Below are 13,171 nucleotides of genomic sequence, written 5' to 3' on the forward strand. Positions count from 1 at the left end.
AACAAGAAGAGCGCTGCTCTTCACAGTAGCCTGGCATATAATTCTTTTTCAGAGTTGTGATTTGATACTCGTTATTTGATCGAATTAGGTGAATGTAATTGCTGAACTTTACTACACTTAGCAAAAGTCAGACTTCATAGCTTATTAATAGTTATATTTCAAAAACTTTAATTAACATTATATCCCATGCATTAGATGATCTATCTTTAATATAGCGTCCCGTAAAAAGTGACTCTAGACAGACCCTCCTAGTGAGGATAAACTTTTGACGCTCTGCACAATCTTGTTAAAGGACTAACAAGTTCGTAATCTACGCAGGTTTAATAATATTCAAGAAATTGAATAATGCATGGAACATTTAAATCTTTAAAAGACTATGCCTTGTATTTGAAAACATCATATAGAGAAAGTGCGCAGCTTTCGCTTTTTATTGATATTATCTGTGCGAAAAATCATTCCCCTCTTATCCATGATATATATATATATATATATATATATATATATATATATATATATATATATATCAATGTGCGGATACAAAAAACAACAAGAAGAGCGTTGCTCTTCACAGTAGCCTGGCATAAAATTTTTTTCAAAATTTTGACTTGATACTCGAATCATCATCGAAAAATATTGGAAGCATAAGTAGAAAACAACGAGAGCACAGTTCTTTAGAAAAATCCGGCATAAAGTTCCCAAGAGATTTCGACTGAATATTCCTTTCGATCTATAGCAACCCCGATATCCTATCAAGTCAAAACTTTTCAACAGTTACTATGATTGTATATAGTAACAGTTTACCTAAGTGGTAAGTTCAAACCAATTGCAATAAATTTTAATCTGTTTTAGAAGATGAAGGAAAGTAGGGCAGTGTTACCAACTATTTGTCAAGATTTAGATTTATAAAAATAAACCCGAAAACTTAGGAGCCTAATTATCTAATCCAACCAATAATGCTTGATACAAAACTTAATCAGTAGGGCATAGGTCGTACCATATCAGGCCATATTCAGGGTATTCAATTGAATTTGTTCACACAGTTTCTGATAAAAATGACTTCAAAAGGCTATAACCGCCCCATTCTCAGCTGATTCCCAGGTTCCTCTATGTTAAAATTAGTTGAAAATAATCTCAACCTGTTTAGATATTTTTGAGTTTTGCACCGATAAACACTATTAAAAGCCCTCAATTTCCCCACAAAATCACTCCTGCGAATTTGATTTGATCTACACTAAAATAGTGAGTGAAAAATACTGTACTCAACGAGATGACTTCTCCTAGTTATCAATTTGAATATAAAACAACCCGCCTAGTAAAGGTGTGGCGAGAAGCTGAATCGGAGGGTTCAAATATTGAAATTGTGCTCTACAAATTCTCGAATAACAAAAGATTTGTCTACCAAACGATAAGCATACCCGAACATCAATTCCAATCAATGTTGGACAGCATATTGATAGAGGTGGACTTGCTGCGCCTCATCATCGACGGGAGAATACATCCAGAGGGCAGACTTGTAGTTCATCAGGAGGCTTGTGAGCGGATGCGGTTGGACTCTAAAAGCTCTGAATTCATCAGGGAACTCAGAGGTAATATAATTCTTCAAATGCTCAAGTTTATTCAGTAGTTAAACTTTATGAGAGCAAAAGATATAAGAAATATAAAATTCTTAACCTTAGGAGTCTATTGCTAAAGATAGAAATTGATCTAATTAATGTTTCTCTGTTTAGATAACGACAATACGTACTTCCAATTGTCGATGAAGTACTTCGACCCCGAGGACATATTGCTCAGCGTGTTCTTCCATATAAAGAGATTTGACAGAAAAGGTAATATGTGGGAGCTGCGCTATGTGTCCTTGGGGTTGAGAGAAATGGCAGCTCTACTGCGATTTAACAGAGATTACAAGACCTCAAAAAGAGAGAGAGCAGTTAAGAGAGAAAAACCAACCGCATCCGTTCAACCTCAGCCTCGGAAAATTCTTCCCAAAGTTCAGGAAACCCCTGATGATGAAGACGTTATAGTTCCTCCCTCAGACGAAGAAAACTATTAAAACTCTAACTATGTAAATCCTATGTATATAACTTAAATTTATTACCTTGTGAATTTATTCACAATTTTGGTGAAATCTTATAATATTTCTTCAATTTATTATTACCAAAACCAATCTCTCCTGAAAGACTAGAAAGTTATCAAAATTACCGAATACAGCCTGACAAACGGCTGTCAGATTAGTTAATTTTGAGTGGTGGGGCAAAATTGAAACGTACCTTGAAAATGAAATAAATTTTCAACCAAAAAATTTGATAACAAATGGCTCAGGGCATACCATAAAAACAATTCTTTGATACAATTTTGCGTTACGGATTCAATAATTCAAAGCACGCACAAGACGCGTGATAGCTATTAAAGGCACACAAAACAGAAGCGAAACGGACAGTAAGCAAACTATTCAGTTTGGTGTGTGTCAAACATAAAGATAAATCAGTAAATGATGATCATCAATGAACTCAATGTATGGACTAACCTTGAAACATAATGGTATAACAATATCCGAAAAAATGTAGATCTGATGTCCCTTTGGCACAATGGTTAAGGCACTAAAAGAAGAAAAAAATATCATGCATAAAGAACATAGACTGAGGTTCGAGGTTTTAGAATGAAGGGATCCTTTTTCTGTGCGGTAGACCACCCCAATTTTCACTACTCCGCTATTTGAACGTCGTTCCTATAAGTCTTAGTTACCATCTCTTATGCTTATTGGTATTGATAGTAGCCCCTGTGGCCTCTCTCTAAGAAACAGTAGTATGTTCAGCTACGAAATGCCATCAAAATAAATCGGACTTAAAAAATGTTTTTGTACAAAAATCTTTTTTTTTCAATATCTTCTATTCTTTGAATCCCAATCATGCTTATTGGAATCAACGGCGGCTACTTTCCGGCAATCTGCCGGGTATGTTTTCTAGTTTTGTGTGTTGAATTTCGACTGCTTTTCTTTGATTCCTTTTGTTTTGTCACTTCTTCTCTTAACCATTGAAGGTCTGTTTCGGGCGAAGATCCATATTAGTGCATAGATATTTTCTAATGAATTGGGCATCAATGATGTATTGATGACATCATCTTGTACTTCCATTTCAGTTACGCCTTTTCACTCTAAAAACTGGCATGAACAGAATAAGGGCCTAGGAGAAAAAACAATGCTTTTTTCATGATACAGTACGGGTTTCGTCGGGTACCAAGCTCCGGGTCCCTACATGTTTTACTTAACACCGTATATTATAGATTGATTACACACATAAACTGATATTATAGATTTCTTGTTTTGGCAGAATAGCTAAGGTTGCTGGCTTCACTTTTTTGTTCACATCTTTGATGTTCATTATTTTGGAGTGGCCAGCCTCGGATCAATGTAATAATGTCATTTTATTCACCGGGCACTGGAAAATGATGAGCCTGGTTGAAAGTGCAATCACAGCGGCATTTTAAGTTGTACTTTTGATACTCGGAAGCCGTAATCTGAAGATTGTTTTCAGAACGTTTATTCTTTTATCAATAACTCTTTTGGATACTGCCCTAGACGAACTCCGACGCTCATCTTGCAAGATTCTTGCAAATGACGCTTATCTTGCAAGAATTTTGCAAGACTTCGACGTTTAGCTTGCGAGATTCTTGCATATCCGACGGTTTTCTTGCAAGGTCTTGCAGAATCTTGCAAGATCTTGCAAGATGGTGCGTAATCTTACAAGACTCTTGGAGGATTCTTGCAAGATTCTTGTGTTTAGGTACGAGAAGAGGTTGTTCTGATGATCATTATTCAGTAAACTTCAATCGCCGCTTTTCCCACTTTCGTGGCTGCTGCTTCAAGTGATAGTCCCGCTTCAAACGATTTACCCTCAGTACCCTTCTATTTATTACTCGGAGACTAATCAGTTTGGAACTTGAAAAGAACAGTTGGCAATATAGATTTAATTATTCAATGTATTATTTCGAATATTTATTTCGTTTCAAGGCTGTTGAAATTGATTCTGTGATGCTGCCGTGCAGATTAGTTTATTTTGCAAATAGTGTATAACACCTAACATATTATTATAACTGGTCTCCAATGTGTTAGTGCTTAGTTGACGCCTTTTGAAAATACTCTGTACTCATTTTTGTAAATATAGTACAGCATACAAAGAAAATTTTTGTTCTCGATTCTTTCTAGTTCAAATCGAGTTGATGTCAGCAATAGATTGGGGATATTTCTGATTCTCGGAGAGTAAGAAACCAGTACACCCAAAGTCAATTTTTGGTTGATTTTCCTCAAACATGTTAAATCATGTGGGCAGATGAAGAGTTCTTGGCAATTATTCCCTTTATGTTAGGACTGTTGCCTGAGTATATAAAGGACTTACCTTAACTCTATTTTGAAATAGACAGATTTAATTTCTTCTTTCCTTATATGGGTTATCTACTCCAACCCCGCGGACCAAATATCGACGGTTATTTCGTGACTCGAAACGAAAAACAAAAGGAACATATATTTTTTAAAGGACAGCTCGGAACTATTATTTTTAATGCCGCACAGCGATAGCTGGGGCTATTATTGGCCTGCTGTTGGTTTTTTACAATTTACTCTAAATGGAATTGAAAAATCATTTTTAAAAATCCGATCCAAAAAATCGATAAAACAGTAAAAATCAGAGTGAAATTGCCGGAATAGCTGCGAAAGAAAAGACCTGCGTGCCATATAGTAGAGATAGAAACAAATGCAGATCTAATTTGAAAAAATAATCGACGCCGATTAAAAACTAGGTAAAAACATTCGGCGATAAATTAATAAAGCTTGTCAAACCTCATTCCGCAGAAGCCTCTTATTTGGGACCTTTTCTGCACATATGAGTTCCTTTGACCTTAAACAAATTCGAATTAAACTTAAGTTTTAAAGTGCAAAAGTCATTTTATTGAGTGAGGTAAGGCACGTATGATCAAAATTTACTCACGCAATTAACCTAAAAACTTTTGCTAAAGCGAGTGAGAAATGACGTCACGAGCGCAAATGCCGTTAGTGAGAAGAAGTCATTCAGAATATTCTTGTTTTGTTTGAACAAAATTTCCATTTCTCGCAAGTGGTTTTTTGTTCATCCGGGGCATTTTGACAATGATTTTGTTTTTCTTTAAATTTTTTTGATCTGATTTTTTTTAAAAAAATGGTTTTCTCAAATAACTTATAGTCCGTTTGAGGTCTAGTTTTTGGTTTTTAGTCAATGAAAATTCTTTGAATTGTACATCAGGACTTTTCTTATTTCGTCGTCAAGATTTTTGTCACGACCATGTGAAGTCACAACCAATTCAAATCTGCTTTCTATAGCTGCGAAGCTGTAACCTGAGGGGAGCTATATTGCGGTGCTCTTGGTTTTTGACAATTCAAAGAATTTGAGTTGTATTGGGGCGCTTTCTTTTTAAAGATCTGTTCACACATTTTCATGATTTTTGAAGTCAATTTGGAGTAGTGATTTTGGTCACGCCGAAGCAGGAAATGGAGCGAAAAAGCGAGTGTTTTTGCGGCGTGAATTGTTTTCGCTCTAACTTTAAAGCAGAGTGAGAAAACGGTGTTTGAACAAAAATTCGGTTTCTCGGTAGCGGATTTTTGTTCACATGCGGCAATTTCACTCTTATTTTTACGTTTTTTCGATTTTTTGGATCGGATTTTTTTCTAAAGGGTTTTCCCAATCCATTCTCAGCTCATTCTAGGCCTAGTTTCTTGTTTGAATTAAATTTTCGTTTCTCGCTAGTGGATTTTTTGTTCACATGCGGCATGTTGACATCGATTTTGACGTCAGGACTTGTCCTGCTATGTTTTTTGTTTCATCGTCCGACGCTCTTTTTTCGTTTTACATTTTTTCACACCTCAATGCTGAAAAGTCAAATTTTCTGAATGACTTCTTCCTCTCACTAACTGCGTTTGCGCGCGTGACGTCATTTCTCAATCTCTCTAGCAAAATTTTTTTGCCTGATTAGATTTGATCACAAAGTGGCTTACCTCACTCAATAAAATGACTTCTGCACTTTAAAATTTAAGTTTATTTTGAATTAGTTTAAGGTCAAAGGAACTCATATGTGTAGTAAGGGTCCCTAATGAAAAGGCTTCTGCCCAATGAATTTTATTAATTTTATTAGTTATTAATTTATTAATTTTTCGGTTAATTTTTAATTTTTTACGCAGCTTTTTGAGCGGCGTCGATAATTTTTTTCAGCTTATATCTGTATCTGTTTCTATTTCTATCATACGGCACCCAAATCTATTCTTTCGCAGCTATTCCGGCGATCTGCAGGCTATGTATGTTCATTCGTTCATACAGTTTCAATTTGAGTGCTTGCGTGACGTCATTTTTTGCTCATAGTGGAGCGAGTTTTTTGGTCATTCGCGTGATTAATTATTTGGTCACACGTGACCTCTCTCAAAATTTTGACTTCCTCTTTTTAAATTACTTTAAACTGAATTTCGTTTACTTTAATTTAAAGAGATAATGTCAAATGGGTGTGTGTCATTCTTATTGTAGGTTATTTGAAAGCAGCTACTATAGGCAGCAAGAACTTATACAGATTTTTAATAAAAATATAACATATCAGCCTTCAAAAAAGACAAATTTTTTGTGTGCCTTTTTTACTGTTTTTTTCATGAAACAGCAGATATACGAAGCTATTGCGGCTATTTTCTGGCAATTTGCGAGCTATGTTATGATTACTTGTGAGAGAAGAATAAGAAAGAAATTGAATTAATACAGCAACATTAAGAACAAACAATAAATAATAATTAACAAATATGTAATAAAAATAAAAATGCATTCTGTTTTAAGTCACTGCAAAGATTATAAAAGCGCTCGTTGAAAGATACTTCTCCGTCAGCATCTTGGATGTACATTTATTTGTGTTGTCGGACATCTGAATAATTCAGGAAAAGCTTGAACAGAAAAAGAAGTAATCTCCAATTAGAGCGTAGTTTGTCGCAAGAAGCTCCTGTGCGGAGCAGTCGCAGGTCTTTGTATCTCGTCGATACCTCATCAGACTCTCAAACGTGGTGGAGTTGGGAAGCTATCTCCCATTAGATCTGGTATTGTCACTAGAAGCCCTGTGCAGAGCAGTCGAAGGTTTTGTCTCCTCGTTGATAACTCTTGAGACTCACAACGGGCGTGGAGTTGGGCAGTTATCCCATATTAGAGCTGTTATTGTCACAATAGGCTCCTATGCGGAACAGTCGCAGGCTGTATCTCGTTGTTACATTTTGAGACTCCCAACCGGGTTGGAGTTGGGCAGCGGCCTTAAAACTTAGTGCTTGCTGCACAAGAATTGCCTTTTTGCAGGCAGTTCTCCCTTTGCTTCGAAAACGATAAATGGACATCTTGAGAACGGCTTCTTTTTGGGAGCTGCGTCAAAATCAATTATTTCTTCATCATCCGACTCCACTTGAGAAGTTTACCAGAACCGATGGTCAGTTGGAGAACTGGTTTTTTCAATCTGACCATCCAACTGTTCAGTTAAGTCTCCGATGCTTTCACATTCATTCATCCCATTTTATGACTTTCCATTTTTTGCAGGTGCTTTTTGCGCCTGACCAATTTTTGTTGGCCATAAGCATATGAGCGAATAGCGTCACTCAGTCAATAACGTTTATCATCAAAAGCGCTCAACGCAGTTTTGTTGGGTTCTGTGATGTACAAGTTGTGTCTGTCACTTGTAATGCTATTCATTGTTTTCCTCATCGGAGTTCTTCATTCAAGTACAGTATTGTCTTTGTCATTATAGAGACTTCTTCACATGTTTGCTCTTACCTTGTGTGGCGCGGAGAAAGAGCTCCGCAAGAGTTTTGAAAAACGGAGCACCATCAACGTCGACGCTGAAATTGCCCGCAAAGCCATTAAGTGGAAGTTCAACCCGCCCAGTGAGCCACATCAAGGTGGCGTCTGGGAGATTGGGAGAGGCTAGTACGTAATTTTAAACGAATACTTTACACCGTGCTCTGCCTTTATTGCATCACTGATGAAGTTTTGAAGACTACTGTTTATCTGGTTGAATACACACTTAATTCACGCCCGTTAATGCCCATAACCGGCAACCCGTCCGAACTAGGCGCAATAACAGTTAATCAATTTATACTTGGTAACCAAGCAAACGCCATACCGTCAATCGTTGGCGTTGACGAGTTCGATCACCGAACGCTAACGCTATTTGGTCTCTCTGGATCAGAGAGTGCGTCCCGGCACTGAACCGACGTTCTATGTGACAAACGTCTGCCGAGCAACACCTAAAGACCGGTAACTTCGTTTGGGTAGTCGAGAACAACTCTAGGTGTTACTACCCTACTGCTCAGATCACTGAGCTCCTTTACGGTTCAAACATCGTCGCACGTTCGGCTGTATTGCGCACGTACACCGGATTGCTCGTTCGCCAGCTTGAAATCTCGGTACCCATTCTCCCGACATCTTCTGGGCGGAGGATGTTACTAAGTAAATAAATATAATGCTTAACTGTATGGTCCAATCGGATTCATTCATTGAAAGTATGTAAAGAGTTGCGTCTAATTTACGTATAAAGCTCGGAAAAATGCAAATCACGTTGCTTTTTGTCGATCGATGCAAGTTTATCAATTGCAACTTTAAAACGCTAGACTGTTTTATAGATTTACCGCTACAATGTTAACAGTTTTAGGTTGAACTGAAGAAAAGCTTATCAGCTAATGCCTACAATGGTTAAATATGGATCACTTGTCAATGTGATTTGCTTTAGCAAGTCAACAAGTGGTCCACACATCGAAAAAGGGCCTTTAAAAGAATATACTATATTTATATATATATATATATATATATATATATATATATATATATATATACTAATTTATATATTAATTTTTTGGGAAAACTATATACTAAATTTTTGGGATTCATTCAATTGATCATCCCTGCCAATAAGAAACAAAGTAACAGTTAAAATATTCTAGAATTTCTTGACTCTAAACGATGAAATTTTCTGGACTTTTATCAGTTTTGTGTTGATTTTCTATTAGGCCAATAAACATTTCTTGTAAAAAATACTAAGCATTATGAAAGTTTCGAATTTTTTATACGGCACTGTATATGTCCTGACAAGTTTTTGACGTTTTGTCTGAGGTGGGAATTTGTATCTCACGTGACTACCTCTTAGAAAGCCTCTAGTTCAGTTCCCTTCTGCATAAAAGTGTTCCTGAAAGGTTTGGCAAATTGTTGGTGTAACTGTTGTTCTCGAGAATGGAGAGTTCTTTCATTGATGATCAACAAATGACACGACTACAATAAAATAAGGGTACGAAACATAATCACTTGTTTTTTTTTCTCTACGCAGCCCGCATCCTTGGTCGTAAAAAGAGGTCAACAAAGTTGTCTTACAATGATGTGGCAATTAAAAGGGCCAGTTTTATTACAGCCCATTTCATTCTCTCTCTCAATCAGTAGCTCAAGTGTATTAGTAGTACCCTTTCTATTAATGGGTCACCCCGAAGCAATTGACAAAATTGCCACCCGACTTTTACTGCCCAAGTTAGAGACATGGGCAACCTAGCTGTTCGAAACTGAAAAGTACTTTCTTTCTCAGTAATTTTGTTCCGTATTTGCAATAGTTTTGATTTAATTGCTCTGTCTAGTTGGAATATTTGTTTGCCTTTTCTTATACTTCTTAAATTAATAAGATTGATCAGTAATAACTATTTGTTTTTTTGTAACTCCTGTCCATCGAAATTAAAGCTCTTTTCCTTTTTGGTATGCTCCTCACATTGGGTGGCAGTTTTGGCTTCGTAGTTTTGGTATGTTATGTGGATAGCCTATAAAAGCATCAATAACGTTACCTCCCCACCCCACCGCTACGTTACCCTAGTCGAGACCTGGAATTTATGAAAAGACCTATTAACTCCAGGTGGGGGTAAAGCTAAATTCGAGGCTAATTCTTTCCATAAGTCCAGCCAAATGCTTTTCATAAGCAAAAATGAGGCAAACTAAAAAGTTCCCACAACACCTGGGTCCGATCTCGTGACAAAAGTCCAGGACATCACATTGAGTCCAGCCAAATTCTAGGGCGGTTGTTTTAGTTCTAGCCAAAGTCCAGGACATCACATTTGGTCCAGACCAATTCTTTTCATACCCAATATCTGTCAAGGACAGTCTTTTCACACCTTAAATCTGTCGAGGACGGTCTTTTAATATTTCCAGGTCCCGACTAGGGTATGCGCCACCAGCTATTGAACAGAAGCCATTTGTAACTTCTTTCTAAAAGTATCTCCACAATATTTGATCACCCCAATTTAATATTGTGAATCACAATTGTTATATCAGACAGCACGGCTTGGACCGATCTTTAAAATTTGACATTATATACGATGATATTTAACAAATTTTTCAGACACATTTCAATTCTCCCTACTTAACTAAATTCTTTAAACCCTATCTACAAGCTCATAATTGCAAGTTGCTTTAATTACTATTTGTGAAGGTGCAATATCTGCTGGAGCTAGACAGGATTTTGAAGAATTTGTTGCAAAGTTATGGGCAATTATTTTAAATGGAGACAATTAAATCTCAAGTGGTCTGCAATCTACGCGGAGACTTTTGTCCGCCTCAACAAAAAATAGTCCCGAGTGATTTGTAGGAGTTTCGCCTATCCACTTGTGTATTAGCAATTAAATCAGCAGTTGTTAACTTTATAAAATTTGTCTCACTTTTCACTAAATTGGCCTCTTTTGACCCCATTGAAGGACCACAATTGGAGCAATTGCCAGAAAGTTGGTGAAGTTGTACTGGTTATTGGACTATCTATCAGAGTGAAGAAAAAAGGGTAAGTGACCTCCTTTTGACCGATATGAAGATCAGAGAGAGGGTAATTAAGTGGTTGATTGACATATTTTGTGACCCAATTAGGGCTGCCTCTTTCACTTTACGAATGGCTTCCATTACTTAATTTCAGCCCCCTTTACCGTTAAATTTAACAATTGTAATGGAAAAGTTTCCATGTATATATAGTTTGTCCTTACAGGTGCATATCATCATTTTCAAATAAAATTTTCCTTCTTTCAAAACTAATGCATTTAACAAACGAAAACATTGATCAAAAAGAAATGGAGCTCATCAAATTTTGAATGAGCCGAAAAACAGTTCTGGAATGAGTCAAAAAGTCACATGCCATGTGGATTGGGTATAAGAACAAAGCTCGACTATTCCAAAGCAATTTTTGTAGAGACATAATTTTTGCGGAAATTAGGCGAATAACAAATAAACAGTTTTGTTAAAGGTCGCACTTCGAAAGTTACTCAATTCAGTCGAGCGCCATTAACATCTTCACACGGAAACGGTTTCCAAAAATGCCAGCCTAAAAGTGTATTTTTTCTCGCTTTTTTAGATTTTTCATAGATTCCTTTCAAAGCAATCCTACTTTTCAACTTCTAGGCCGATAGCTCTGTAAACTGTATATTGCAATCCATAAGCTATTTTTCCACTTTTTTGTTATTTTTCGCAAAAGTTCTTGGCCCCGATAGCGCCGAGGTAGCACTGAGCCTAACGTATACTGAGGAAATTAGTGACGTTTTTTACGAAGACTAAATCGTTTCCACCCAAAAAAGGGGACACACAACTAACTTTTCATTTATCTTACCAAATTTATCTTATTGTTCCCATATTCTTTGAAAAAAATGGGAGAACTTTTATGCTATCCCCACTTTTGTTCAGACATTCCCATATTCTTTGAAAAAAAATGGGAGAACTTTTATGCTATCCCCACTTTTGTTCAAACACTTTTTGACTTTTTTGAGGACATCCCATGCTAGCATCGATCAGGTATCAATTTGAAGCTCTCTGCGTCTAGAATTTCATTTGGAAGAGAACAAAAATTTTTAATTGGAATTTTGCGTTTTTCGCTAAAAAATTTTCAAGACTTTCTACCCGCAATTTAGGCTAGTTTTTTTATATCAATTTTAAGAAAATTTTAGTCAAAAATCAATCCTTTGCGACAACCAGTGCTTTTTTCGAGGGTATTTTTGAAAAGTAAGCTCTTCTATCTTTTTGTAAATGGCGTAGTACACATATACTTCATGTAGTACCCATATACAAAAAATGGCCTTTTGATAAAAAAAAATTGAGACCAATTTTTAGCGGTTTTTAGACATTTTGCCAATTTTTAACCCGTCCCTCGCCTTTGTCAACCTATGTTTTTGTCCAGCGATCCGTTTGTTTTAAAACATTGTTTATATTTTGATAAAGAGGGAGAGAATTGTTTGAGATGTGTCTTTTAATGGTTTATTGTTAAAAAATTTTTGAAAAATCGAAAATTTAGAAAAGTATTTTGTATCGAATCTGAAAAATTAAGAAAAATTTTAAGGTTTAGTGATAGCATGCACAATGTCCGCATGCACAATTGACTGAATATCAATAAACAATGAATAATTCTGTATTTTGTACTTTGTGGACTACACTGAGATTTGAAGAAAAAAATGTGGAAAATTGAAATAGACCGATGAAATGTGATTCAATAAACTGTTGATCTGTTGTATTGATAACCATTTTTATGTTAACCCAGGTAATTGTCAATCAAAATTGTGTAGAAAACAATAGTCGGAAGGAGCTCAAATTGAAGACGGAATGATATAGAATGATAAACTTGTAGAAGATTTGATTCAATAAACTGTTTTAACTTTGATCCAATTCTTTCCCAAGTGAGAAAATTGATTAGTTTTTCTCAATTTTTTTAAGATATATTGGTAAATATGCATGATGGTATACAAATATGCAATTAAAATATTCCAAAACATGTCTGCTTAAATCTTCAAAATGTAATATTTTCTATGAATGCTAGAAATTTTTAAAGTTCCTTCGAATCTTGATTGTTTTTCAAATTGATTGGTTTTGTGGATTGAGTTTAAAATTTCCCTTGATTTTGTTATTCGAAATTTTGTTTTGCAATGCTTTTATTGATTTTAAGAGTACGAGTCTGTCGATATATATCTTCAAAGCGTAATATTTTTATATCGAGAAAAATCATTTCATATCCAGCAACCTACAATCAAATTTACCAAATATTATTACAAAATTTTGTGGTAGTTTTTTTCTTTTTTTGTCATGCCCTAACATAAAAATTTGTGTGGCAAAGTGTATTCTCAATATAATTTTCACTTGCTGTT

At 35.7% G+C, this 13,171-nt stretch overlaps 2 protein-coding genes across 2 annotated transcripts in view; both read left to right on the forward strand.

The window, feature by feature from the left end:
- LOC142358600 (inosine-5'-monophosphate dehydrogenase 2-like) overlaps positions 1 to 4,191 on the forward strand; it is a 136,831-nt gene extending 132,640 nt beyond the window's left edge. The window contains exon 12 of the mRNA XM_075410039.1: positions 3,780 to 4,191. Within this exon, the coding sequence (XP_075266154.1) occupies positions 3,780 to 3,801 (22 nt within the window). The 3' untranslated portion in view covers positions 3,802 to 4,191. The remainder of the gene's footprint in view (positions 1 to 3,779) is intronic.
- LOC142358604 (protein FAM76A-like) overlaps positions 1 to 13,171 on the forward strand; it is a 606,005-nt gene that overhangs the window by 417,868 nt on the left and 174,966 nt on the right. The window lies entirely within an intron of this gene.

Source organism: Convolutriloba macropyga, chromosome 2 (genome assembly GCF_964194025.1).
Source record: "Convolutriloba macropyga chromosome 2, txConMacr16.3, whole genome shotgun sequence".
NCBI classification, from domain to species: Eukaryota; Metazoa; Xenacoelomorpha; order Acoela; family Convolutidae; genus Convolutriloba; species Convolutriloba macropyga.